The sequence below is a fragment of the Mobula birostris genome, chromosome 5 (genome assembly GCF_030028105.1).
Source record: "Mobula birostris isolate sMobBir1 chromosome 5, sMobBir1.hap1, whole genome shotgun sequence".
In the NCBI taxonomy this organism is placed as follows: Eukaryota; Metazoa; Chordata; class Chondrichthyes; order Myliobatiformes; family Myliobatidae; genus Mobula; species Mobula birostris.
The window spans coordinates 93,977,429-94,005,021 of record NC_092374.1 but is presented as its reverse complement, the minus strand read 5'-3'; the positions used below and the strand labels follow the sequence as shown (position 1 = coordinate 94,005,021).

Here is a 27,593-nt window from a genome sequence, read left to right as displayed (position 1 = left end):
GAAGTTACGGAAAATTATGTGCTGGACCCGGAGGCTGGTGGGATGGTAGGTGAGGACAAGAGAAACCCTTTCCCTAGTAGGGTGGCAGGAGAATGGGGTAAGAGCAGACGTGCGTGAAATAGAAGAGATCCAGTTGAGAGAAGCATTAATGGTGGAGGAAGGAAAGCCCCTTTCTTTGAAGGATGATATCTCCTTTGTTCTGGAATGAAAAGCCTCATCCTGAGAGCAGATGCAGTGGAGACGTTGGAAATGAGAAGAAGGGTATGGTGTTTATACAGGTAATAATGGGAAGAGGTAATATCCAGCTAGCTGTGAGAGTCTGTGGGTTTATAACAGACATCAGTAGATAAGCTTTGTTCGTAGCTCGGCGGCCGGGGCAGGGTCGAAGCGCTCGGCAGAGATGATGCTCGGTGTCAGAGGGCTGGTCGGAGGCTCTAAGTTTTCGGACGGACTCAGAGTCAGCTCTGGTCGGGTGCTGCATCAGCAAGTTTGCAGCGCTGGAGGTTCATGGCAGGGAGTGTTTCTCCCTTCTACCGCCTGCATCAGATGATGGGCTATCGGGACTTTAAGACTTTTTTTTCCGTGCCCATGGTCTGCTCTTTATCAAATTACGGTATTGCTTTGCACTGTTGTAACTATATGTTATAATTATGTGATTTTTGTCAGTTTTAGTCTTGGTCTGTCCTGTGTTTCTGTGATATCATACTGGAGGAACATTGTATCATTTCTTAATGCATGCATTTCTAAATGATAATAAACCAGGACTGAGTGTCCTCAAAATCTAATCTAATCTAAATGGACCAGGTAAATTTGAGGGCTGGGTGGAAGTTGGAGGCAAAGTTGATGAAGTCGACTGGCAGCATCAATATAGTGTAGGAAGAATGGGAGACGGACACCAATGTATGCTTGGAATATAGACAGCCGACAAAAAGGCAGGCGTAGCTGGGACCCATGTGAATGCCCATGGCTACCCCTTGTATTTGAAGAAAGTGGGAGGAGCCAAAGGAGAAATTATTAAAAGTGAGGACAAGATTCTCTAGACGGAGGAGAGCGGGTCTGGTATCTAGAAAGAAACGAAGAGCTTTGAGGCCTTTTTGGTAGGGGATGGAGTTGTAGAGGGACTGAACATCCATAGTGAAAATAAGATGATGGAGGCTAGAGAACTTGAAATCATTGAAAAGATCCAAAGTGTGTGAAGTGTCATGGATGTAGGTAGGAAGGGATTGAACTATGGTTGATAAGACAGAGTTGAGGTGTGCAGATATGAGACCAATGTGGCAGGAACAAGCTGGAAAAAATGGGTCTACTGGACAAGCGGGTTGTGGATCTTGGGTAGGAGGTATAAAGAGGAGGTGTGGGGTATGGGAACTGTGAGGTTGGTGGCAGTGCATAGGAGATCCCCAGAGCTAATAAGGTCAGTGATTGTGTGGGAGACAACAGCCGAGTGCTCTTTCAATCAGGTCACAGTTTATTTTTTTAATCTCAGTGTCGCTGTTTCAACTACATGGATAATGTATCTTCTTGAATTAACAACAGATGTCAAAAGAATCAGCCAATAATATAACATCAGACAAATATTAGAGGTATTTCCTCTAACCACTGTGTTGCAACTAATTTATTTTGCTCTTCTTCTTCCATTTCTCCAACTGTGTCTTTCTTCCCTCAGTGAATTTCTTCATAGCAGTTAATCCAAACTGGGAGAGTCGGTAACAACCCGGAAACAAACTATCAATAAACCAATGCTGGAGAAACAGATAGGAGAAAAAGTTTTGTCAGAATAATTCAGCACCTAATTTATTTTAACTATTGCATGTACACTCAGTGGCTACTTTATTAAGTACACCTGTACACCTGCTTGTTAACGCAAATATCTAACCAGCCTATCATGTGGCAGCAATTCAGTGCTTAAAAGCATGTAGGCATGGTCAAGAGGTTCGGCTGTTGTTCAGACCAAACATCAAAATATTGGTCTTTGTCACCTTGACTGTGGAATGGTTGGACAGAGTGATTGGGTATCTCGGAAACAGCTGATCTCCTGGGATTTTCATTCTCTAGAGTTTATATAGAATGGTGCAATATAGAACAGAGTGGATGGGCTGCAGCAGAAGACCGTACTGGGCTCCTCTCCTGCACCTAATAAAATGGTCACTGAGTGGATTACTCTGACTAGCAGCAAATCTTCTCAGCCAAACAACACAGACTGTTGTTTTTAGTGTGCTCTTCCTTGTGGCTTCAGCTTTCTTTAAACTTCCTTATGTTTGTATACTTACCTGTTTTGTGAAGTTTTATTAACATTTGCTTTTATAGTTCTGCAGTTTCTTTGCAAAGCTGAAGTGTGATTCAGAATTCAGAAGGATGAGGGGGGAATTCCATGGAAACCCACAAAATAGTTTCAGGCCTAGATAGAATTTTGAAAGGTCTAGTCACTTGTAAGGAAGACAAATGCAATGGTAGCACTAATTTTGGGAGGACTAGAATGTAATGCTGAGGCTTTACAAGGCATTGGTCAGAGTGCACTCGCAGTGCCCTCTTGGGCTCTTTATCTAAGAAAGGAAGTGCAGGCATTGGAGAAGGTCACAGAAGTTCATGAGAATGATCCCAGGAATGAGAGGGTTAACATGAGGAGCGTTTGATGGCTCTGGGACTGTACTCGATGGAGTTTAGAAGAATGAGAGGGATCTCATTGAAACCTATCGAATATTAAAGGTGAGGAGAATAGGTTCAAAGAGGATGTAAGGGGTAAGTTTTCTTTTTACTCAGAGGGTGGTTGATGCCTAGAATGTGCTGCCTGGTATGGTAGTAGAGGTAAATGCATTAGCAGCTTTTAAAAGACATTTCAATAGGCACATGGATAGAAACATAAAAAACCTACAGCACAATACAGGCCCTTCAGCTCACAGTGCTGTGCCAAACATGTATTTCCTTTAGAAATTACCTAGGGTTACCCATAACGCTCTGTTTTTCTAAGCTCCATGTACCTATCCAAGAGTCTCTTAAAAGACCCTATTCTATCCACCTCCACCACTGTTGCTGGCAGCCCTTTCCATGCACTCACCACTCTCTGCATAAAGAACTTAACCCTGATATCTCCTCTGTACCTACATCTAAGCACCTTAAAACTGTGCCCTCTCATGTTAGCCATTTCAGCCCTGGGGAAAAGCTTCTGACGATCCATACGATCAATGCCTCTCATCATTTTATACACCTCTATCTGGTCACCTCTCATCCTCCATCACTCCAAGGAGAAAAGGCTGAGTTCACTCAATCTATTCTCATAAGGCATGCTCCCCAATTCAGGCAACATCCTTGTAAATCTCCTCTGCACCCTTTCTATAGTTTCCAAATTCTTCCTGTAGTGAGGCGACCAGAACAGAGAACAGTACTCCAAGTGGGGTCTGACCAGGGTCCTATATGGCTGTAACATTTCCTCTCAGCTCTTAAGCTCAATCTCATGGTTGATGAAGGCCAAAACACTGTATGCCTCTTAAACACACAGTCAACCTGCGTAGCAGATTTGAGTGTCCTTTGGACTCAGATCCCAAGATCCTTCTGATCCTCCACACTGCCAAGAGTCTTGCCATTAATACTATATTCTGCTATCAGTTTTGCATCCTATTGCTGTCCCAGTGTAACCTGTGACAGCCCTCCGCACTGTCCACAACACCCCCAACCTTTGTGTCATCGCCAAATTTACTAACCATCCCACCACTTCCTCATCTAGGTCATTTATAAAAATCATGAAGAGAAGGGGTCCCAGAACAGATCCCTGAAGCACACCACTGGTCACCGACCTCCATGCAGAATATGACTGGACTACAACCACTCTTTGCCCTCTGTGGGCAAGCCAATTCTGAATACACAAAGCAAGGTCCCCTTAGATTCCATGCCTCCTTACTTTCTCAATAAGCCTTGCATGGGGTAACATTATCAAATGCCTTGCTGAAATCAACATACACTACATCCACTGCTCTACCTACATCAATGTGTTTAGTCAGATCCTCAAAAAATTCAGTCAGGCTTGTAAGGCATGACCCGCCTTTGACAAAACCATGCTAACTATTCTTAATCATATTATGCCTCTCCAAATGTTCTTAAATCCTGCAGCTCAGGATCTTCTCCATCAGCTTAACAACCACTGAAGTAAGACTCACTGGTCTATAATTTCCTGGACTATCTCCACTCCCTTTCTTGAATAACCTCCAATCTGAAACCCTCCAGTCTTCCAGAACCTCTCCCGTCCCCATTGATGATACAAAGATCATTGCCAGAGGCTCAGCAATCTCCTCCCTCGCTTCCCACAGTTGCCTGGGGTACATCTTGTCTGGTCCCGGTGACTTATCCAACTTGATGCTTTCCAAAACCTCCAGCACATCTTCTTTCTTAATGTCTGTATGCTCAAGCTTTTCAGTCCGCTGTAAGGAAGATGGAGGGATATGGATGTTGTGTAGGTGGGAGGGATGAATTTGTTCTTTTTCAATTTCCTTTTTAGCTGGATCAGTAAACATTGTGGGCCAAAGAGCCTGTTCCTGTATTGTACTGTTCTGTTGAAAGGCCAAGATGGAATGGATGTGGAGAAGATGTTTCCACTAGTGGGACTGTCTAGGACCAGGGAACACAGCTCAGAATGAAAAGGACGCTCTTTTAGAACGGAGTTGAGGAATTTATTTAGCCAGATGGTGGTGAATCTGTGGAATTCATTGTCACAGAACATTGGTCCCCCTCAGGGTCAGGTGTAATCTGTCCTTTTTGTACAAGCCATACCTTTCCCAGAAGGGATCCCAATGAACCAGAATTCTGAAACCCTGCCCCCTGCACCATTCTGTCAGCCGCTCATTCATCTGCACTATCATCCTATTCCTGCCCTGACTAGCATGTGGTACTGGGAGTAATCCAGGGATTACTACCTTGAGGGTCCTGCTCTACAGCCTCTTCCTCAACATCGTATACTCATAGTGCACAGTATCATGGAGGATTGTGTCTGTGCATGGGTGGCTGGGAGGGAGGAAGGGGGTTTATTGTTGCTGTTATTGTTGTTGCTTGTGTTGTTCTGCAGAACATTGTGGGTATGCGACATTGGCGCCAGAATGTCTGGTGACACTTGTGGGCTGCCCCCAGCACTTCCCTAGGTCATGTTCAGTGCTAACACAAACAACACATTCCACTGAATGTTCTGTTGTACGTGATAAATAAAAGAATTTAAATACGAATCTCGGCACAGTGAAGTATAACCACAAACAAGAGAAAATCGGCAAATGCAGGAAATCCAAGCAACAAAATACTGGAGGAACTCAGCACGCCAGGTGGCATCTATGGAAAAGAGTAAACAGTCGATGTTTCAGGCCAAGAAGGGACTCTGCCTGGCCTGCTGAGATCCTCCAGCTTTTTTTTGTGTGTGTTACGGTGAAGTATATGTGACTACAGTTGACGTGACCAAGTCTAATCCTTTATTCACTAGGTGTTCACCTTTCACATGAAGTGTCCAGACAGTCAGCTGAAAAGATGTTTGTTGTGTTCATTCCCCACATAGAGTTTCTACACTCAACTGGGGGCAGGGGGTGTGAGGGTGGTCACTGAGCACCTTAAGATTTATTCCAGTTAATACAGAATATAGGAGTTTATTTGCCATGTTCAATTTGACTCCAAGCCATAGTAATGGTCCAGCATTCCCCCACATTCTTTGACACTTACCTGAAGTGCATGGGAGATGCATCCTCTTGTCTGATCTGTTATTCCAACAGTGTTCAATGCTTCTTGGACGTAGTCATCTGCCTGCCTCACCAATAGATTAGTATCCATGTCATGTGTTAAATGGGTGGAAACGAATAGTGGCATTACACACTGGAAAACAAAATTTATTTCAGTGGTGTTGCATGATTTTTAAATTGCTAATGTATGTTTCTTATACAGTTGAAAATAACAATACATAAACATTATCTTATTTGTCACATGTACATCGAAGCATATACTGAAATGCATCACTTGTGTCAAATCAAATTGCTGAGCGTTATGCTGCACAGCCTGCAGTTGTCACCGTGCTTCACAACGTGCCCACAAGTTACTAACCTTAACGTGGAAATCTTTTTAGAGCATGGGAGGAAAGTGGAGCACCTGAATATTAAATATATCAGAGAGCATATGGTCTAATGTTCTTGGTCACGGGCAAGTAAGAACAAATAACTTCTGGAGATTAGTCCTTGTTAAATGACAAGAATAGATGAGCCAAGTCCCACAATACAGCCTGTTAATCTGCTTCCCATATTGAGATGTCGAATACTGGAAGACCTAGATAGAGTTCAAAGTTGAAAGCAAATTTATTATCAAAGTACTCAAATCTCACCATATACAAAACTGAGTATGATTTTCTTGCAGGCATACACAGGAAATCAGAGAAACCCAATAGAATCAATGAAAGACTGCACCCAACAGAATGGACAAACAACCAGTGTACAAAATGCAACAAACTGTGGAAAGACAAAAGAAAAATCTGATGATAATAATAATAAATAAATAAGCAATCAATATTGAGAACATGAGATGAAGAATCCTTGAAAGTGAGTCCATAGGTTGTGGGAACAGTTCAGTGATGGGCAAGTGAGATTATCCCTTCCGTTGAAGAGCCTGATGATTGAGGGGTAATAACTGTTCCTGAACCTGGTGGTGAGACCTGAGTCTCCTGTACCTTCCTCCTACTGGTAGCAGTGAGACGAGAACATGGCCTGGGTGGTGGGATCCCTGATGATGGATGATGTTTTCTTGTGACAGTGCTCCATGTAGATGTACTCAATAGTGGGGAGGGTTTTAACCGTGATGTACTGGGTCCTATCCATTATTTTCTGTGCAAGGCCATTGGTGTTCCCACACCAGGCCATGACGCAGCCGGACAATATACTGTCCACTGCACATCTGCAGAGGTTTACAAAGTTTTAGATGACATGCCGAACCTTCACAAACTTCCAATAAAGTGGAGGTACTGCCATGCTTACTCGTACTGCCACTTAAAGTCTGGAGCCAGGAGAGAACCTCTGAAGTGATAACATTGAGGAATTTGAAGTTGCTGACCCTCTCCACCTCTAATCCCCCAGTGAGGAATGGTTCATGGCCCTTCAGTTTCCTCTTTCTGAAGTCAATAATCAACTCCTTGGTCTGGCTGACATTGAGTGATGGGTTATTATCGTGATACTACCCAATCAGATTTTCAGCCAGGTGATTCATCATCACCTTTGATTCAGCCAGTAACAGTGGTGTCATCAGCAAAGTTAAATATGGCATTGGAGCTGTGCCTCGCCACTCAGTCATAAATAGAAAGCAAACAGAGCAGAGCCTAAGCACACAGACATGTGGTGCACCTGTGCTCATGGAAATGATGGAGTAGATGCTTTTGCCAATCCAAACTAACTGGGGTTTGCAAGTGCGGAAATCAAGTATTCAGTTGCACAGAGGGTTATTGAGACCAAGCTCTTGAAGCTTTTTGATTAGTTCTGAGGGGATGATAGTATTGAATGCTGAGCTCTAATCAATGACGAGCATCCTGATGTATGCATCTTTATCATCCAGGTGTTCCAGGTTGAGTGAAGAGCCAATGAAATGAGTGGACATGGAGGGTATATTTCTAACAGCGGGGGAATCCATAACCAGAGGGCATGGCTCAGAATTGAAGAACATCCCTTTAGAGCAGAGGTGATGAGGGTTTTCTTTAGCCAGAGGGTGATAAATTCGTGGTTCCATGGCCACATACGGCTGTGAGGGCCAAGTCATTGGGTATATTTAAAGTGGAGGTTGATAGGTTCTTAATATTGTAAGGAAGTCAAAAGTAATAGGGAGAAGGCAGGAAAATGGGTTTGGGAGGGATAACAAATCAGCATGATGAAATAGCGGAACAGAATCAATGGGATAAATGGCCCAATTCAGCTCTTATGTCTTATGATCTCATGGTCTTTCCAAAAATCAAAGAGGAACAGGTATAAGAAATCTGAAATAAAAACAGAAGAACTGGAAATACTGAGCTGGTCTACCAGACCCTGCCCAGAAACAGTAAAGGGAACGATTTGGGAAAGGGATAAAAAAAATGAATAAATTAAGTAAATAAATACATAGGGATTGGATAATTATGTCTGCGGGCAGGAGCAAGCATGAACAAATTAGGATATAAACACCTACAATGGTTGATACATAGGCTTATATACAACATTTTGGACCAGTGGAAATGGTCCAGAAGGGTTATATGGAAACTATTATTACCATTTTTCTTAACAACTAATTCCATTACTTAGCCTAATAGGTTAGATTTACCACAGTACATAATTATCTATTTAAATGTTTATTTTCCTTTTATATCATCTCAATGTGTACTTAAGAATGTATAAATAATTGTAGTTTTATACATATAAAAAAATGGAAAAGGTTATATGTGTGAAAAAAGTACATGATATTTGTGAATTCCTTATCCAAATAAAAATAAAATTAAAAAAAAAAAGAAAATTGCTCTCAAGCAGGGGTTCTGAACCTTTTTTATGCCTTGAACCCCTATCATTAACAGAGATCTTCATGGACCCCAGGTTGGAACCCCTGCTCTAAAGTTTCACAGGTAAGATGACACCAGTGAGAGTCCAGCATGGGGCTTGAAAGCCACAAACTAACCCAACACTTCAACATCACAAAGATGTTGACGGGATTTATGGACCTGAGTTATAGGGTGGGGTTGAATAGGACAGTAGGAGTAAGAGGGCAGATTTGGTAGAGATATCCAAAACAAGGACTATAAATAGGGCAAATATCATGGGACGTGGGAAAAATTAATTTTGCTTGACATATTGTGAGATCGAATTAGAGTTAATCTGGGTTGAGTTCAGAAGTAGGAAACAGCAGAATGACTTGGTAAGAGTGATTTATGAAAACATTAATAATAGTTGGAAGGTATAGTGTGAACAATTCCAGTCCCAGGAATGATCCTCCTTTGTCTCGGCCACTGATAAGAAGTTTAGCAACATTCCTTCTTAACCTCTGGGAATCCTGACAGTAAACATTCCTGCCCCAGTTTCGCAGCTCCACTGGCTGATGAAGCGGGGGGTAATGTTTATATGCTCATCCTTCCCTAACACCTCATCATGAATGTATTGCTGAGTTTCTTCCAAAGTTCTGGAATGTAAATCCTATACCTAATAAAGAGGCTCATGTTTGTGGTCTTCTGCTGCTGTAGCCCATTCACTTCAAGATTCAACATGTTGTGCATTCAGAGATGTTCTTCTGCACACCAGAATTACTCTTCCTGTCACATGAACCAGTCTGGCCATTTACCTCTGACCTCTTTCATTAACAAACTGTTCCTGCCCACAGATCTCCCATCCATTAGATGATTTCATCTAAACTCTAGGGACACATGAACGAAAATCCCTGGAGATCAGGAATTTCTGAGATACTCAAACTACCCTATCTGGCACCAGCAATCATTAAAGATTGTTACTTAGATCACATGTCTTCCCCATTCTGGTGTTTGTTCCGAACAACAAGTGAACCTCTTGACCATGTCAGCATGCTTTTATGCACCGAGTTGCTGCCACATGATTGGCTGATTAGATATCTGCATTAACAAACAGGTGTACCTAACAAAGTGGTTGCCAAGTTTAAATAAAAATAATATATGTACTTCAGTAAGAAGGAACAATGCTACTCATTTGTTTTTCCATACCTGTGTGATAACTCCCTGTGATTTGTATTCCACATTCAGTGCTCGAGAGAAGAAGTCAATGAAGACCTGTGAAAGGTGAAGATCCTTAATTGAAGACCACCGAACAAGATTCAAAAATTTCAAACTCATTCACTGGTTGATACCCAATCCCCAGTTTGGGGTCATCAAATAAAAGGAATGAGTCATTGCAGGTACATGATAGTCAGACAGGTTACAGCTGGTGAGGGCAGGGATGAAAGATGAGTGTGCTGAGAGGTCAGAATATGTGAAGTGGGGTGCAGAAGAGAATGTCGGGTTTTTGAGCCTGGGCAGGGTTTGTTGCAGTACATGTGTAAAGAGTTGGAGTTTATCATTATTCAACTATCCACATGTACACAGATAAATGAAGCAATATTCCACTGGGACATAGGTGCAATAAGCAGTACATGTATCAAATGCAGCACATAAAATAATATTGACACAATAATATGAACAGATAAGTTTAAAAAAATTTGTAGCTGTACAACCAGCTAAGGATGAGAGCAGTGGGCTTGGGATGTTCAAAGTAAATTTATTACTAAAGTACATATATGTCACCCGACACAACCCTGAGATTCATTTTCTTGTGGACCCATGATTGCCCATGTCATGCGGCATGACACATTATGATTATGATGATACTCAATAAATTGATAATTGGATAATAACCATAACAGAATCAAGGAATCCCGCACCAGTGTGCAAAAGACAACAAATGTGCAAATACAAAGAGAAAGAAATAATATTAATAAATAAATAAGCAATAAATATCAAGAACGTGAGAAGAAGAGTCCATTGGTTGTGGGAACATTTCAGTGATGGGGCAAGTGAAGTTGAGTGAAGTTATTCCCTTTGGTTCAAGAGCCTGATAGTTGAGGAGAAATAACTGTTCCTGAACCTGGTGGTGTGAGTCCTGAGGCTCCTTTAGGTCCTTTCTGACGGCAGAAAGAGAAGTAAGCATGACTTGGGTGATGGGGAACCTTGATCGTGGATGCTGATTTCCTGTGACAGTGTTTTATGTAGATGTGCTCAATGGTGGAGAGGGTTTTGCCTGTGATAGACTGGGCCACAATTGTGTAATATGGTACAGCTTCATCTGCAGACCTTAGGACTACTTTGTAAATCTCAGTATTGAGCAGGCAACAGAGAAATCCATCAGAATGATATCAGTGACGATGGACTGCAGGAACCTGAAGGAGTCGGGGTTTCTGTGTTTTGTACAGAGAACAGCATGAGATTTAATATAGGAGTATTGAAAAACTGTCCAAAATAAGATGTTGCCCCTTTGAGAAAGCAATGAAGCAAAAGAAAGTGCTCTCCAGAGATCAAGATTTGGAAATCTATTCCTCAAAGTATGGTGTAAACAAATACAATGGGAAAGTGTGTGTGAGAGGATAGCGACAGTTTACCATACCTAGGATGGAAAGTGGAGTTGCAGTTACAGGTAGCTTGGCCACTATCTTGTTGAATGATGCAACAGATGATTGATGGCATAATGCTTTACACTGCCAGGGACGGGTTCAATCCCTGCCTATGTCTGTGAGGAATTTATACGTTCACCCTGTGACTGTGTCAGTTTTCCCCGGGTGCTCCAGTTTCCTCCTTTATCGTAAAGGCATACGGGTTAGTGTCAGTAAGTTGTGGGCGTGCTATGTTGGCACTGGAAGGAAGCATGGTAATACCTCTGCACTTCCCCCAGCACAACCTCAGACTGTGTTGGTTGTTGATGCCAACTACTCATTTCATTGTATATTTTGATGAACGTAACAGATAAAGCTAATCTTCCTAAATCTCAGACTTGTGTAGCTGAATGTCCTGTTCCTTGTTCATGTGTTTGTATAATTAGTGGGTTATCTTAATGAAGGTATTTTTCAGCTGGAATGGTGGGGTGGTCATAACTGTTCTTCCCATTCCACAGAAGAAATGAAAGTCCACAGCTCATACCACCAGGCTCAAGAACAGTATCTACCTGCCTGTTATTAAATGACTGAATGGTCTCCTCGTACAATAAGATGGACTCTTAATCTCACAGTCTCCCTTGTTAGGGCTTATTGTCTGTCTGCACTGCACTTCCTCTGTAACTGTAACACATTATTCTATTATAGTTTTCCCCTGTACTGCCTCAATGCACTGTTGCCATGAAATGATCTATTTATATATTGCGATACAGCATACAATAGGCCCTTCTGGCCCTTTGAGCCGCACCGCCCAGCAAACACCAAATTTAACACCAGCCTAATCACGGGACAATTTACAATGACCAATTAACCTACCAACCAGTATGTCTTTGGACTGTAGGAGGAAACCAGAGCACCCAGAGGAAACCCACGCACTCATGGGAAAATGTACAAACTCCTTACAGGCAGCGGCAGAAACTGAACCCAGGTCACCTGTACTGTAAAGGATTGTGCTGACTTCTATGCTACCATGCCACCCAATCTATATGGATGGCATGCAAAACAAAGCCTTTCGCTGCACCTCAGTGTATGTGGAAATGGTAAATCAATTTACCAGCTCATGAAGCCATCGGCCAAAGAAGAACCAATAGTTATGATCTGGAGTGCTCCGCCTGAAAGAGTGGGGAACATACAATCATGGTTTTCAGAAGGGAACTGGATGCAGGAGAGAAAACTACAAGACTGTTGGAACATGCAGGAGGGTCTATTTGAAAGCTATCCCAGGACTGGAAAAGGTGAGTTCAAGGAGCAGGAATCAATCCTCAAAAGGTATATTAAGGATCAGTGATATAGGGGCTTAGGAAGCAAGGATCAGACAGGGCTCTTCATAGTAACGGGGGAACCAGGAAGGAGTTGACGTGTAAATTCTGGAGAGATAGAAGAGGGCATAATAAGGTCTTGGCAAATTGGATTACCACTTGCAAACATGCCATCCCCTTCTCGCAATTCCTCCGTCTCCGCCGCATCTGCTCTCAGGATGAGGCTTTTCATTCCAGGACAAGGGAGATGCCCTCCTTTTTTAAAGAAAGGGGCTTCCCTTCCTTCACCATCAACACTGCTCTCAAATGCATCTCCCCCATTTCACGCACATCTGCTCTCAGTCCATCCTCCCGCCACCACACTAGGAACAGGGTTCCCCTGGTCCTCACCTACCACCCCACCAGCCTCCGGGTCCAACATATTATTCTCCGTAACTTCTGCCACCTCCAACGGGATCCCACCACTAAGCACATCTTTCCCTCCCCCCACCCCCGCCGCTTTCCACAGGGATCGCTCCCTACGCAACTCCCTTGTCCATTCGTCCCCCGCATCCCTCCCCACTGATCTCCCTCCTGGCACTTACCCTTGTAAGCGGAACAAGTGCTACACATGCCATTACACTTCCTCCCTTACCACCATTCAGGGCCCCAGACAGTCCTTCCAGGTGAGGTGACACTTCACCTGTGAGTCGGCTGGGGTGATATACTGCGACCGGTGCTCCCGATGTGGCCTTCTATATATTGGCGAGACCCGACGCAGACTGGGAGATCATTTTGCTGAACAATTACGCTCTGTCCGCCAAAGAAAGCAGGATCTCGCAGAGGCCACACATTTTAATTCCACATCCCATTCCCATTCTGACATGTCTATCCACGGCCTCCTCTACTGTAAAGATGAAGCCACAATCAGGTTGGAGGAACAACACCTTATATTCTGTCTGGGTAGCCTTCAACCTGATGGCTTGAACATTGACTTCTCTAACTTCCGCTAATGCCCCACCTCTCCCTCGTACCCCATCCGTTATTTATATACACACATTCCTTCTCTCACTCTCCTTTTTCTCCCTCTGTTCCTCCGACTATATCCCTTCCCCATCCTCTGGGTTTTCTTCCCCTCCCCCTTTTCCTTCTCCCTGGGCCTCCTGTCCCATGCTCCTCTCATATCCCTTTTGCCAATCACCTGTCCAGCTCTTGGCTCCATCCCTCCCCCTCCTGTCTTCTCCTATCATTTTGGATCTCCCCCTCCCCCTCCCACTTTCAAATATCTTACTAGCTCTTCCTTCAGTTAGTCCTTGAGAAGGGTCTCGGCCCGAAACATCGACTGTATCTCTTCCTAGAGATGCTGCCTGGACTGCTGCGTTCACCAGCAACTTTGATGTGTGTTTCCTGTACTGTAATGTTGTGTCAAAGCTTCAGAGGTGAGAGCACTACTTATCCAGTCAGCTAGCCTGATAAATGCTTACCTTAGTCGCTGAATACATGGTAAGCATTGGATGTGGAAAAGCTCCAGCTTCTGAAGAAATGTTGATAATGACCCCTTTCTTCCTGGCAAGTTTCAAAACAAAACACCAAACATTAGAACAGGGAGAACGACTGAAATCATTTTACTTCCAAGGCAGAGATCATCAAGAACGTAAAGATTTGGGAAAAACAACTCAAGGTAAAATATGAGATAGGACAGAGGTGTGAGTTTAACATGTAATGGTGATATTTTTGCTCTGTGCTGTTCTGCTGTAACTGCACAAACTATAAGTAAAATGATTCATCTTTCATCAAATCGAGGATGTGCTGTAGCCAACCGCAAGCATCGCCGCACTTCCAGCGCCAATGTAACATGCCCACGACTTACTCATCCTAATCCCTACATGTTTGGAATGTGGTAGGAAACCAGAGCACTTGGAGGAAACCCACATAATCGTGTGGAGAGTATACAAACTCCTTCCAGACAGTGGCAGGACCCGAACCCTGATCATACATCCGGCGCTGTAAAGCAATTTTGCTAAGCACGATGTAAACACGAGGAATTCTGCAGATGCTGGAAATTCAAGCAACACACATCAAAGTTGCTGGTGAATGCAGCAGGCCAGGCAGCATCTCTAGGGTCTCGGCCCGAAACGTCGACTGTACCTCTTCCTAGAGATGCTGTCCGGCCTGCTGCGTTCACCAGCAACTTTGATGTGTGTCGCTAAGCACTATGCTAGCTTTTAATAATCAGATGTCAAATAAAATCTCTTTTACCATTTCAGCTGTCCGCTCAACCTCTGCCTCTCCTACTCTCTCCAAAGTTACACTTGATTATAATTAACACTAACCTCCCAAATTACAAGCTGCTACTGTACCTTTCAACCATTTGCGGCAGGACAACAGCAGTCATCTATCAAAGAGGAAAGAGGGACGTGTTAGGCACAATACATTTACTGAAGGGAAAATATTTCTGAACCGTATGGGGTCGATTGAAAAATGTGATGGGAGTGCATGTGGCTGTGTGAACATGCGGTTAATCCATTGGGCCTCCTAAGTTTGGAGAGTTCTCTCTTTTGACACAGGCTTTTGAGTGCAAACGTTTTTACTTCTCAACAGGTCTGGTTCATAGCTCCCAAACTGCAGGTTTCCCAGAGTGTACAATTACTCAGGCTGCCCACTGTGTGCAATTACTCAGGCTGCCCAGAGTGTACAATTACTCAGGCTGCCCAGAGTGTACGATTACTCAGGCTTCCCACTGTGTACAATTACTCAGGCTGCCCAGAGGGTACGATTACTCAGGCTGCCCAGAGTGTACGATTACTCAGGCTGCCCAGAGTGTACGATTACTCAGGCTGGCCACTGTGTACAATTACACAGGCTGCCCAGAGTGTACGATTAGTCAGGCTGCCCAGAGTGTACGATTACTCAGGCTGCGCAGAGTGTTGAAATGTCTCATTGCCTGTTTCATAGCTCCCACACTGTAGATTGCCCAGTGTATAAAAATGCTAACATGACACAGTATAATGTTTAATCATCTACTTCATTGTCATTCATGCCACACAGAAACATAACTCATATCACCTGCTTCACAGATTCATTTGATAAACTTTCCACTCTGAAACAGTTGAAAGGCTTTCCAATCTCATCTGGCAACACAACAAACAACAGGAATTCTGCAGATGCTGGAAATTCAAGCAACACACATCAAAGTTGAGAGGAATAATAAATCAGCCATGATGGAATGACACAGCAGACCCGATTGACCAGGTGGACTTTATACCTGCTCCTATGACTTGTGGTCTAAGAACTTGGTAATAGCCTCTTTAATCAATACTGTGTTCTTCAGTATGGGGTTACTCACCATTGGCACAGAAAAGGCATTGCAGAAGATGATATCAGTAACTGCCTGAAATATTAAAAAATTTAATTTAGAAAATAGAACATTACAGCACAGTACAGGCCCTTCAGTCCATGATGTTGTGCTGACACCAAGATCAATCTAACCCTTCCCACCCACATGGATCTCCATTTTTCTTTCAAGCATGTGGAATTTATTTCTTTATTGAGATAACAGTGCAAAATAGGCCCTTCCAGACCTTCAAACTGAGCCACTCAACAACCCTCGATTTAACCCTCGCCTAATCATGGCACAGTTTGCAATGGAACACATAGTTCATAGAACAGTACAGCACACGAACCGCCATTTGGCCCACAATGTTGTGCCAGACCAGCTAAAAACCAAATTATAAAAACACTAATCCCTCCTAACTACACAATGTCCATGTCCCTCCATTTTCCTCACATTCAAATGCCAATTAATAATCCCAACCACTACATCTTTGGACCGTGGGAGCAAACCCGCACGACCACGAGAAAACGTACAAACTGCTTGCCGGCAGCAGTGGGAATTCAACCTGGGTCACTGGTAATGTAAAGCATTGTGCTACCGCTATGCTACCTAGCCATCCATTCCCTATGCGTACAGTATAAGCTATCTTATGTATCTATATTTATTGTGTTCTTTATCTTATTGTGGTTTTTTATTGCCCTCTATTAGATCTGCAGTAACAATTACTTTGTTCTCCCTTATAATTGTGTGCTGGGAATGACATTAAACAATCTTGAATGTGCTATACCTTTTTGACATCTGGCACATCCAGAAAACAACATGGATGTATATCATATGTTTTCCCAACATTGTTCACTGAAACAAGGAAGATTAGAATTAGAACTTCTTTTTCACTGACAAATGTAATGCTTATTGCTTTCTAGAAGTAGTACAGTGCAAAATATTAAACAAATATCATGATGAATTTCAATAATACATAAATAGTACACAAACAATAAACAGATAATCCAATATTTTAATTTTTTAAAATATTTCCTATGATTTTTTTTCACATTTCTTTATCTTGCTTTATCACACAATACTGACAACTCAGGAAAAGAGCTGTTCCTCGTTTTATAGCTGTGAGGATGCATTTTATCTGCCATCTGTAGAAATGAAAAAGTGGGCTTAAAGTCCAGAGAATTACCAAGGATTCCAATGTTCATGTCATTCAGTACATCCTGAATAGGCCCGTAGATGTCAGTTCCAGCGGTGAAGTCAGCCTGAATAATCTTGGTCTTTTTGCCGTGTTTTTGTTCTGTAATTAACCACAAAAAAAGCAAGCATCAATCCACAGAGTTCCACCCCATGCACTTCCATCTTCTTGTACAATCATTCAACGTAGAAGGCCATTGTGTCTGCACAGCACCTTTGAAAGTGTAGTTCCACCCATTTAGTCTCACTCTTCTCAGCTTCCCCTGGAAAGATATCTCTTCAATCACTTATCCAACTCATTTCTAGTTTATTGCCTCTCTTGGGGTAGAATCTACCCCATGAGTTCCTAAACTTGGGTCCACAGGCACCTTGCTTAATGGCATTGCTCAGTGGCATAAAAAACCCTGGGATAGATTATAACTCAGTAAGTAAAATATATTCTGCTCCTCTACTTACCTAGTTCCTTTGTAATAGCCACTCGTTATACTAATATTGACTGACATTGTCTGTTCAGAACCCTTTACAATTCATTAAATCTTCCCTGATTTTCCCCTATTCCATGGTGAACTTCCCTGGCCTATCTCACCTTGTAGTAAAGTCCACTTTAGAATCATAAGACATAGGAACTGAATTTGATCATTCAATCATACCTGATTTATTATCCCTCTCAACCCCATTCTTCTGTCTTCTACGTAGTCTTACTAATCAAGAGCCTATTGACCCCCAGTTTAGATATACTGTACCAAATGGCTTAGCTTCCACAGCCATCTGTGACGTTGAATTCCATAGATGTACCACCCTCTGGCTAAAGCAAGGGTTCCTAACCTGGGGTCCATTAGTTAAGGTAGGGGTCCATGGCAGGTTGGGAACCCCTGGGCTAAAGAAATTCCTCTTCATCTCTGTTCTAAAGAGACATCCTTTTATTCTGAAGTTGTGCCTTCAGACCTGAGACTTTTCCACAACTGGAAACATTCTCTCTCCACATCTACTCTATCCAGGACATTCAAAGAACATTCCTGGAAGTTATTATTTGCTAAACTAAATACCTGGAGTGGATACATAGTGTATGTTAGCATATACGTACATTGATAATAGATTTTGCTTTGACTTTGAGTTGAGGATATAATCAGTTCAATCATGATATTAATGTTGCAGTAGGCTTAAGTGACCTAGTTGCCTCCTCACTCCCACCCCCATTCATATGTTTGTAGAAATCCTCTCATCCTCAGTAAATGTCCTAAAGCACTGCGCTCATAATTAGTCACAATCCCCCAACAAAGGTTTATGCGTCTATGTCATTCAGCCCAATTTATGAGGCCTATTTGGGGTATATGGGGCATCCAGGGAGGGGTATAAGGAGCCTGTCGTGCCCATTCTGGGACAGCTCACTCGCATCTGGTCCCCACTGGACTCTCAGCTCTAACCTGTGGCTCCAAGAAACTGTCTGCGTACGACAGCGGTCACACCCTGATACACCACTTCAACAGGAAAGCTAAACCAGGTGAGGGCAGCCCACAGGCCTGTCGTAGCATGTGAACTCATCTCCAGCAGACTGAGCAGACCAGCAGACTGAGCAGATGAGATCCACATTGAGATCCAGCAGCCAGGAAGGCAGTTCTTCAACATACCATGGAGAGCATAGGGCATGACAAGGCACAGAAAACTTCATGGTCATCCACTGCAGCCACGGTAGACCCCAGCTTGTGACACTTGTTCGAACCACTGGACCCAGCCTTCTGTTTTAGATGTCATGCCAAATTTTAATAGCAAATATCTATCGCAGGCATGAAGGGCTGAATGACCTACCTCTTTGGAAATCATTTTGTTTCTTACCTATCTCTCCTGCTGTGGTTTTCAGCTTCTCCAGTGACCGGCTGATCAGCACAATATTAAGGCCTCTTCTTGCCAGCTGGGAATCAGGAAAAGAAAGAACTGTACTAATCCAATGTTGTGGTAAAGACCAAATGCCCAAGCCATTAATCACTGCTCTGAAAACATGCCAAAAGGTACGAGGAGCAATGTGTTTAAATTGTTGGATTAGAATCCAGGAATCTAGCTGATTGACCAAGAGACATGAATTGGAATTACAACAATGGTGGCAAGCAGGAATTGAACTGTCTAACTATATAAACACAAGATTTCACCAACACTATAACACCACAAGACATAAGAGCAGAATTAAGCCATTTGGCCCTTTGAGTCTGCTCCAACATCATGGCTGATTTATTATCCCACTCAACCTCATTCTCCTTCCTTCTCCACGTAACCTTTGACATCCTTACTAATCAAGAACCAATCAACCTCTGCTTTAAATATACCCAATGAGTCATCAGTGGCATTGAATTCCACAGATTCACCACCATCTGGCTAAATAAATTCCTCCTTATCACTGTTCTAATGGGACATCTTTCTATTTTGAGTTTGTGTCCTCTGGTCCTAGACTCTTCCGCTATTGGAAACATCTGCTCTACGTCCACCGGGCCTTTCAATATTCAGTCCACTTTAAAAAAAGAATCCTCTTCATTCTTCTAAACTCCAGCAAATGCTCATGTTTTAACTCTTACATTCCCAGGATCATTCTTGTGAATCTCCTCTGGACCCTCTCCAATGCTAGCACATCCTTTCTTAGACAAAGGGCCCAAAACTGCTCATGATACTCCAAAGCCTCAGCATCCTTAACGGAAAACCATGAAGCTAACTAACCTCAACATCATGAAAATCCATCTAATGCCCATAAAGGGGACTAAACCCTGGGATACATACATGATTCCAGACCCACTAATCCTAGGGATAGACCGTAAATGATCGCTAATGCTATCCACGTCCCTTCAAACTCTAAGCAGAGAAAAGAGCTCAAAGATACTGGAGTAAAGTAAAAAGACAACTCAATACATTGATGTATGAACATCACTGCATCTGCCGATGAATCAAAGAGAGGCCATGGTAAACAGTACATGGTACAGCAGACATTTAATCAAAAAGCAAAGAGCAGAGCAGAGGAAGCAGAGACTACAGCAACTTTCCCCATTAAAGATGGGACAATGTCTCTGGGAAAAAACAGCAAAGTGAAAATGGTTATAGAACATAGAACATCACAACTCACAGTACAGCATAGTACAGGCCCTTCAGCTCACAATGTTGTGCTGACCCCTTAAACTACTCAAAGATCAATCTAACCCTTCCATCTATATAACCCTCTGATTTTCTGCCATCCATGTACCTACCTACGAGTTTCTTAAATGCCTCTATGTATCTGTCTCTGCCACCAACCTGGCAGGGTGTTCCATCACTATCTGTGTAGAGAACTTAAGCTGACATCTCCCATATGCTTTCCTCAAAAATCACTTAAAACTCTGCCCCCTTGTATTAGCCATTTCTGCCCTGGGGAAAAGTCTCTTGCTGTCTACTCAATATATACCACTTATCATCTTGTACACCTCTGTTAAGTCACCTCTCATCCTAGCCCTTCCCTCCCACATAGCCCTCGATTTTTCTTTCAAGATGCTTGCAGCTGTGTTGTTAACAAATCTTGATTAGCAAGAAAGATACTTCAGTTTCTGATCATATTCCCCTGAGGTGGACCAGCAGTAACCATCTCCCTCTTCTGTTGCTTAACTGATCTCAGGACATTACTTGGGCCACCATCACTGTCTACTTGTGGGAAAGAAAGGGAACTGAGCTTGGCTTTCCTCTTCCAGCCACGAGACTAGTATTTAAAGGTACAACAGATTTCTAAGTCAAAGTGATATGTGATTTGAAGGGGAAACAGCAGGTATTAATCCCGTGTCCTAACTGATAAGACTCAGATTTAGAGGGTGTTACTGGTGAATATGGTGTGGAGATACGTCTCTACCAAAAGAGGTGTAAGGTGCTCCTTCCTCCACTAGCCTACAGGTCAAAGTGTAGTACCTCCTTAACCCCCTCCCATCAGGGTCATGTGAAGCCAAGGGAGCAGGCGGTGGAAGGCCATATGAGCAGCTGGTGCATATCACAAGTCCTGGTTATGCAACCACTGACGCCAGGCAGACAGTCTCTGGAATATTGATAATGGCTGCGATCATTAGAAAAAGGCAATGAGAAACCACTTCAGTAGAAAAATTTGCCAAGAACAGTCATGGCCACAGACACGGCACATAATGAATGAACTGATGAATTGTCACAGTGGACTTTGTAGATGATGTATATTGTGACCATGGTATGACAACGAAGGAGGAATGAAAACTGGTAATGAAAATATAGGAAAAATAATTTAAGATGGGTCACCAAAACCTAGGTAAAACAAATAAGTTTTAAGGACAAGCTGAAAGGAACAAAGATAGATATGTTTACAATTGGGTTCCAGACTGAAGGCTTGGGAAAACTGGAGCGGTGGTGGAGTTCAGGGAGACAAACAACAGTGTAGTTTACAGAAATAGAATAGATGAGGTCTTGGAAGGACTGAAAATAAGGATGAGAATCTTAAAATAGTGGTGTTGCCTGAGTGAGCTGGTACAAGTCTGAAAGTACAGGAGCAGTAGTTGAAATGGATAGGATGCTTCCATCACACACTGGGCTGTTCTCTACAGTTACCTGATGAGGTAACCATGGCCTTTGGAGTTTGATAAAGTTTAATCAGAAGGAAGAGGGAGCGTATTGGAAAGCACGAGTCTGCAGTGAACAAAAGCACACATGTAAATATAGATAAAAATGCATTTCTGTAGTGGTTCAATTATAAGAGCAGTGCTATTGGGATTCGTTTCCTTCTTCTGCTGGAGATCTAACATGGTCCCAAGAAAGTTGAAGCTACCTCCTTTACAGAATCAGTTTATGAAGACAGACAGAATCGGAGACTGACATTACCTCGTGAGCATAGGCTTTCCCAATCCCGTTGGTGGCACCTGTAACAACTAGAAAAAATGGATTTAGGATGTATTTTACTGAAAACAGCACATTTTTAAAAATGCTTTCTCAAAGCACTCTGATAAAAACAAGACATAAAAATAGAACATTGGAGATAATCATTAGGCTTGTAGCGGTTACTTGAAAAGCAAATCAGAACCGTGGAGAGACTGAGTGAGGGAATTTATACTGCTTGATGCACTTCTAAATAACTGAGTTCTAAGTCACAGACTTTATTACAAAACCAGCAAAGACGAGCAACAAAGATGAATGATTAGAAAAGCAATAAAGAACTAATGAAAATCAAAACCAGCCGCTGGATGAACTTAGCAGGTCAAGCAGCTTCTGTAGAAACAAAAGGATAGTCAACATTCTCGACACCGTGCATCAGAACTGAGTTTCTGGAGAGAATGTAGGCAGTATGAAGAGCTGAGAGGGACGGGTGAGTAATCGGTGGATGCCTTCCCCATCATTTTGAAAGATTTCAACCAAGCCAGCTTGAAAAAATCCATAAATAACTATCACCAACATATCACCTGTAGGGCCAGAGGAGCCAACACACTGGACTACAGTCATACTACCATCAAGGATACTTACTTTACTTCTACTTCCTGAGTGTAGGCAGAGACTGAAGACTGCAGCACTGGTAGAGAGGACCAAGAAGGTATGGACAAAGGAGGTGGAGGAACCGTTACAGGACTGCTTTGAGGCAGTATTCAGAGATTCATCTTGCCATGAATGAATATGCCACAGTTGTCACTGACTTCATTAGAACCTGTGTGGATGACTATGCCCACAAGAATATACTGCACATACCCGAATCAAAATCCATAAATGAACCAAGAGATCCATGGTCTGCTGAAACCTAGATCAGTGGCATTCAGTCTGATGATGCCGGACTTTTCAAGAAGGCCAGGTACAACTTATGGAGGGGTATCTCAAGAGCAAAAGAACAATTCTGATTGAGGTTGGAGATGGAATCAGATGCATGTCAATCCTGGCAGGGTTTGCTGGCCATTCCTTCCTACAAAGCAAAACCCAACATCATGAAGAGCAGCGATGCTTCACTACCACATAAACTCAATTCCTTCTATGTCCGTCTTGAAAGCGAGAATAAAGCTGCAGCTCTGAGGATTTCTGCAGCACCCAGTGACCCTGTGATCTCTGTCTCTGAGGCCAATGTCAGGCCAATTTCAAGAGGGTGAACCCTCACAAGGCGACAGGCTCCAATTGAGTACCTGCTAAGGCTCTGAAAACCTGTGCTGACCAAACGGTGGACATGTTCAAAGATTTTTTTCAATCTCTTATTGCTAAAGTTGGAAGTTCCCACCTGCTTCAAAAGGGCAACAATCATACCAGAGCCCAAGAAAAACAGAGTGAACTGCCTGAACGACTATCATCCAGTAACACTCACATCTACGGTGATGAAGTTTGAGAGGATGATTATGACTGGAATCAGTTCCTGCCTGGATCCACTGAAATTTACGTGTCGCCACGATAGGTCAACAGAGCTTGTGATCTCATTGGCTCTTCACACGCCCTTGGATCACCTGGATAATTACTAATGCTCACGTCAGGGTGCTGTTTACTGACTTCAGCTCAGCGTTTAACACAATCATTCCTGCAGTTCTAATCAAAAACCTCCATGACCAGAGCCTTTGTACCTCCCTCTGCAAATGGATCCTTGGCTTCCTCACCAGAAGTCCATAGTCTATGCGGATGGGAAGTAACATCTCCAACGCAATGATAACCACCACTAGTGCTCTTTTTCTCCATTATCTTCCCTTCTCCCATGTTAACAAAATGAATTATTCTTCCAGACCGACTTCTGCCACCATGTTGTGTTCTTTACACACACCGTGGGGTACTAAGAACAAACCATATTCTGGAAGAATTAAAACTAGAACGTTCATTTACAACAGCAAACAGCAAGCATGTCTTTAACATACAGTTTCTAGATCATTGTCATTTCTGCGCATGCTCCCTACTCTGTCCAATCACGTTCTTATACGTGACACGTGATATCACCACAGGTAGCACAATGCTGTACAGTGCCAGTGACTCAGGTTCAGTTCCTCTGCGGTACGTTCTCTCTGTGAACATGTGGGCTTCCTCCAGGTGCTCTGGTTTCCTCCTGCAGTCCACAGACTTACCAGTCTGTAAGTTAATTGTCCTGTGATTAGCCCAGAGACAAATGAGGGGTTGTTGGGTATTGGGGCTCGAAGGGCTGGAAAGGCCTGTTCCATGCTGTATCTCAATAAATACATATACTTACTGTAATTCAGCTTTTTATTATTACTTACTGCAGTGTACTGCTACCACTTAGTAATGAGTAAACAAAGCTTTGGTGTAACAAGTCAGATTCGTCACTGTTATTATATATCATATACCCCGGATCAAACACAAATGTAACCACAAGCAAAGTGCACTGGTGTAAGGAGGTCTGGTTTTATTTTGAGAGATACAACATGGTGACGGGCCCTTCCAACCCAACAGGCCCGTGCCACCCAATCACATTCATGTGACCAGTTAACCTATTTTGGAGCGAGAGAGAAAACTGGAGTACCCACACAGTCATGGGAAGTAAATACAAATGCTTACAGATGGTGGCGGAATTGAACCTGGGTTGCTGGCACTGTAATAGCATTACCCTGGTGGGACGCACACTGGAGTATTTAAATGCACACCTCGGTGCAGACTGGAACCTTTATCTAGTGTCTTGACCATCTGGCCATACTACCAATAAAGTTGACTTTAAGATTCAAACATCAGGTTTATTTATTGAAACATACAGTGAAATGTCTCATTTGCATTAACAAACCACCACACCCGCAAGTGTCACCACATATTCCGGTGCCAACATAGTACGCCCACAATGTTTTGGAAGCAGAATGTTCTTTGCACAACCAATTTTTGAAGAAGAAATATTACACAAGCAAATATCACACATGGTGTATTTAATATAGGAAATATGTGTCGGTCATTTAGTTCTGGTTCCTTAAGATTGTTATAGCTGAAGGTGTTAATGGGGACAAGCTCCCACTACTTATTAAGTGCCCCCAATGGCATACATCTCAAATAGCCTCTAACAACCAAGTCCGGCTCCTGGCCTTCACAGGTAGCTTAGCTACTAAGCCCAGTAGGATTGTTTCTACTAACAGGAGAAGGGGAAAAGCTAAGTTACTGGCACCTTCAACCCGGTTGCTTCGGCCAGATGGGGTTCGTCAGCCATGGTTGGCAGCTCGTCTTGGAGAAGGAAAATTCTTGTCTCAAATCTCGGCTGCCTTATGCCTATACCCACTCATGGGGAAGGCTTTGGGAGTAAACCCTGAGGAAAGATCCAGAGTTGGAGTCACTAAGCAGTCCTACATTGAGTTCAACACTGACTGGCAACTCCTGCCATATTGCTGGTGCCAAACTGTATCGGCCTCTGCCATTCCTTTGAGTTCATCAGATTCATGGAGAGGGGGACCTCGCTACAACCATACTCGACCCCAATCAATGGAGGGCCGTATCTATCTCTTCTAACCTGCACTTTGCATGAACACTCATCTGACCACTATCTGGAAATCAGACAGGATGGTGTACAAGCATATCAGTGTGATGCAATTAAAAGCTTTAGATAACTGTGAGTAACAGCTGTGTAGCGCTGGTCTTATCTCGTGTAATTGGTCGCCATACACTTTATGAGAAAATCAAATTACACGAGGTGCTAGTCGGCCGTCAGAAACTCTGGGTACAATAAGGAGGCAGTAAATAGAAAACACACACTCCTGGAGGTAAATTTTGTTTGCAAAAAGAAAAGCTATACAAATTATTGACTTGAGTAAGTACAATTCAAAATTCTAACCTTCAGTTTAGGTTTCAAATCTACCACATTCGTCTTTAACTACAATCAGTAAGATTCATTAGAATAACCTTTATTACTCCAATATCTCTAACTAATTAGATCTAGTGTTATTCCCTCTTTAAATGTTTACAGACTAAACTTTCCTTAGTCAGTTAGAAAACCAAATGAATTCCTATTCTTAAGTATTATAGTTAGCTTCAGTTTTCAGTTCCAGTCAGTATAATCACAAATTCAAAAATTATATATACAGACCAACCTTTCCTTAGTTAGTTAGTTAGAAAACCAGATGAATTCCTATTCTTAAGTATTATAGTCAGCTTCAGTTTTCAGTTTCAGTCAGTATAATAACAAATTCAAAAATTATATATATATACAGCTTAACTTTCACAATTCTCCAACATTACAACTTTTAGACAAATTAAATCCATTTAGTAACTTGTCAAGGTGTTTGCCAAAATAATCAGTTATTTCAGAAAATCAAATTCAGATCCTTCGAATGAAGATGAACTTTTACATCCAACCGTATTAAATCACTCTATGTCCTGACACATATCGATCCCGGCTAGTTCTTCGATGTTGGGTGGCTCGCCATCTTATGTCTTAGTTCGTTGGATGAAATAGTGGTTCATCCACGGAAAGTCGATTCACAACATTTACACAACAAAAACTGACTGGATCCCTTGGTATGATTTAACAGAACTAATTCCCGGTGACACGGTAGAGATCTTGGACACTCGTCTCTGCCGATATTGTCTCCTTATAGTTGCTGCTTGTTATAGCCGCAGCTTCAACAGATCTTTTATCGCTATCGTCTCTCCTCCAGGGATTTCATCCTGATGTTTTCAAGTAAGAAGGGTAGAGATACTCACTATTAATTCCACTTCTAACAGTTTATGTCTTTATTTTCTAATAGTTTGCTGCGGTTATCTCGCTTCCCCGCGCCTGCGCCAGCCACACTTGGTTCACGCTCCGCGTTTCCCCCGACTTCACTTTTTCTAAAAAAAATCGGTAAACTTCGTTTTCATCGCTCCACAAGTGGACCTTTCTAACATTACATTTTTGGGGGATTTAATTAACCTGGGTTACATTTGCGTTGGGCAAATAACTGTAAATTAGATATGTAGGCAAACATCGCAAAACAATTACAAATGATTATATCTACAACTTTGTGGCACGGGAAAGAAATAGCGTTCTCAAGAGACGGCAACAGAACTTCAGCAAAAGCAAAGCACAATCTTACCAGCCCATTCTCCAAAATATGTCAGGTCTATCTTCCAAAATTTGGCGAGAATATAAATCCTGATGCCAAACAGCAGTTTCCAAGTGTACTTCACCAAATAATAGAGGCATGTCATTGCCCCGATCAGTGCCAAGACTGAATTCCCGAAAATGTTTGTAAAAAGAAACATTTTCCAAAATAATCTCTGGGATGTTTAACGTCTATGCCTTCTCTGGTGTCTCTCTGTAGTTTATTTACAAAGTGAACAGAGTACAGATGCACAGTCAACTTAAGCTTTGACCAGTTCTGATTAGACATTTCTTTCTGATTGGCAGTTCGGTCATGTAATCATTTGTTTGCTTTCACATAGATTATTTTGTGAACTTTCCGTCTCATTGAGATTACCTGACCAACCTGGGCCGCCTTCTTATTGGCTCTGGTCCAGGGCTACAACTGGCATTGTTCTGTGGCCTTTGCCGTCAGCCTTGTGCTTTCAACTCCGACTGGTTCAAACCGGTCGAACCAGATGACTGAGATACTGAGTCAAACAGGATTACAGATGGCTTCTCCTGCGAGCTTGCCAGCGTGTTGTGAGTGTTACATAAACCATATAAACTAATGGTCACTAACCTTTTTAAGCCCAAAATCCCCTATCTCGACCTCAGTGAAGGGCAAGATCTACCTACTAAATCGTTTAGAGAAAAAGCAACTCAGATTGTA

General features: G+C 42.6%; 1 protein-coding gene across 1 annotated transcript; it reads right to left on the bottom strand.

Annotated features, from left to right (window-relative positions):
- Positions 1-1,448: 1,448 nt before the first annotated feature.
- LOC140197304 (very-long-chain 3-oxoacyl-CoA reductase-B-like) lies at positions 1,449-27,116 on the bottom strand. The gene is made up of 11 exons (XM_072257245.1): positions 26,895-27,116; positions 21,766-21,812; positions 18,760-18,835; positions 16,919-17,029; positions 16,520-16,587; positions 15,745-15,789; positions 14,759-14,793; positions 13,883-13,964; positions 9,686-9,751; positions 5,689-5,838; positions 1,449-1,742 (listed from the first exon to the last, which is right to left on the bottom strand). Exons 1-11 carry the CDS (start codon positions 27,061-27,063, stop codon positions 1,611-1,613), a joined length of 981 nt encoding a protein of 326 aa, XP_072113346.1. The 5' UTR covers positions 27,064-27,116; the 3' UTR covers positions 1,449-1,610.
- Positions 27,117-27,593: the final 477 nt, after the last annotated feature.

Excerpts from the sequence above, each read along its gene's own strand:
- LOC140197304 (XM_072257245.1), bottom strand. The coding sequence starts at position 27,063 with ATGTTTCTTTTTACAAACATTTTCGGGAATTCAGTCTTGGCACTGATC. Across the intron at positions 21,813-26,894 it reads ATATTTTGGAGAATGGGCTG|TTGTTACAGGTGCCACCAAC; the intron begins GTAAGATTGTGC and ends CATTTTTTCTAG. Across the intron at positions 9,752-13,882 it reads CCATGTATTCAGCGACTAAG|GTCTTCATTGACTTCTTCTC; the intron begins GTAAGCATTTAT and ends CACCTTTCACAG.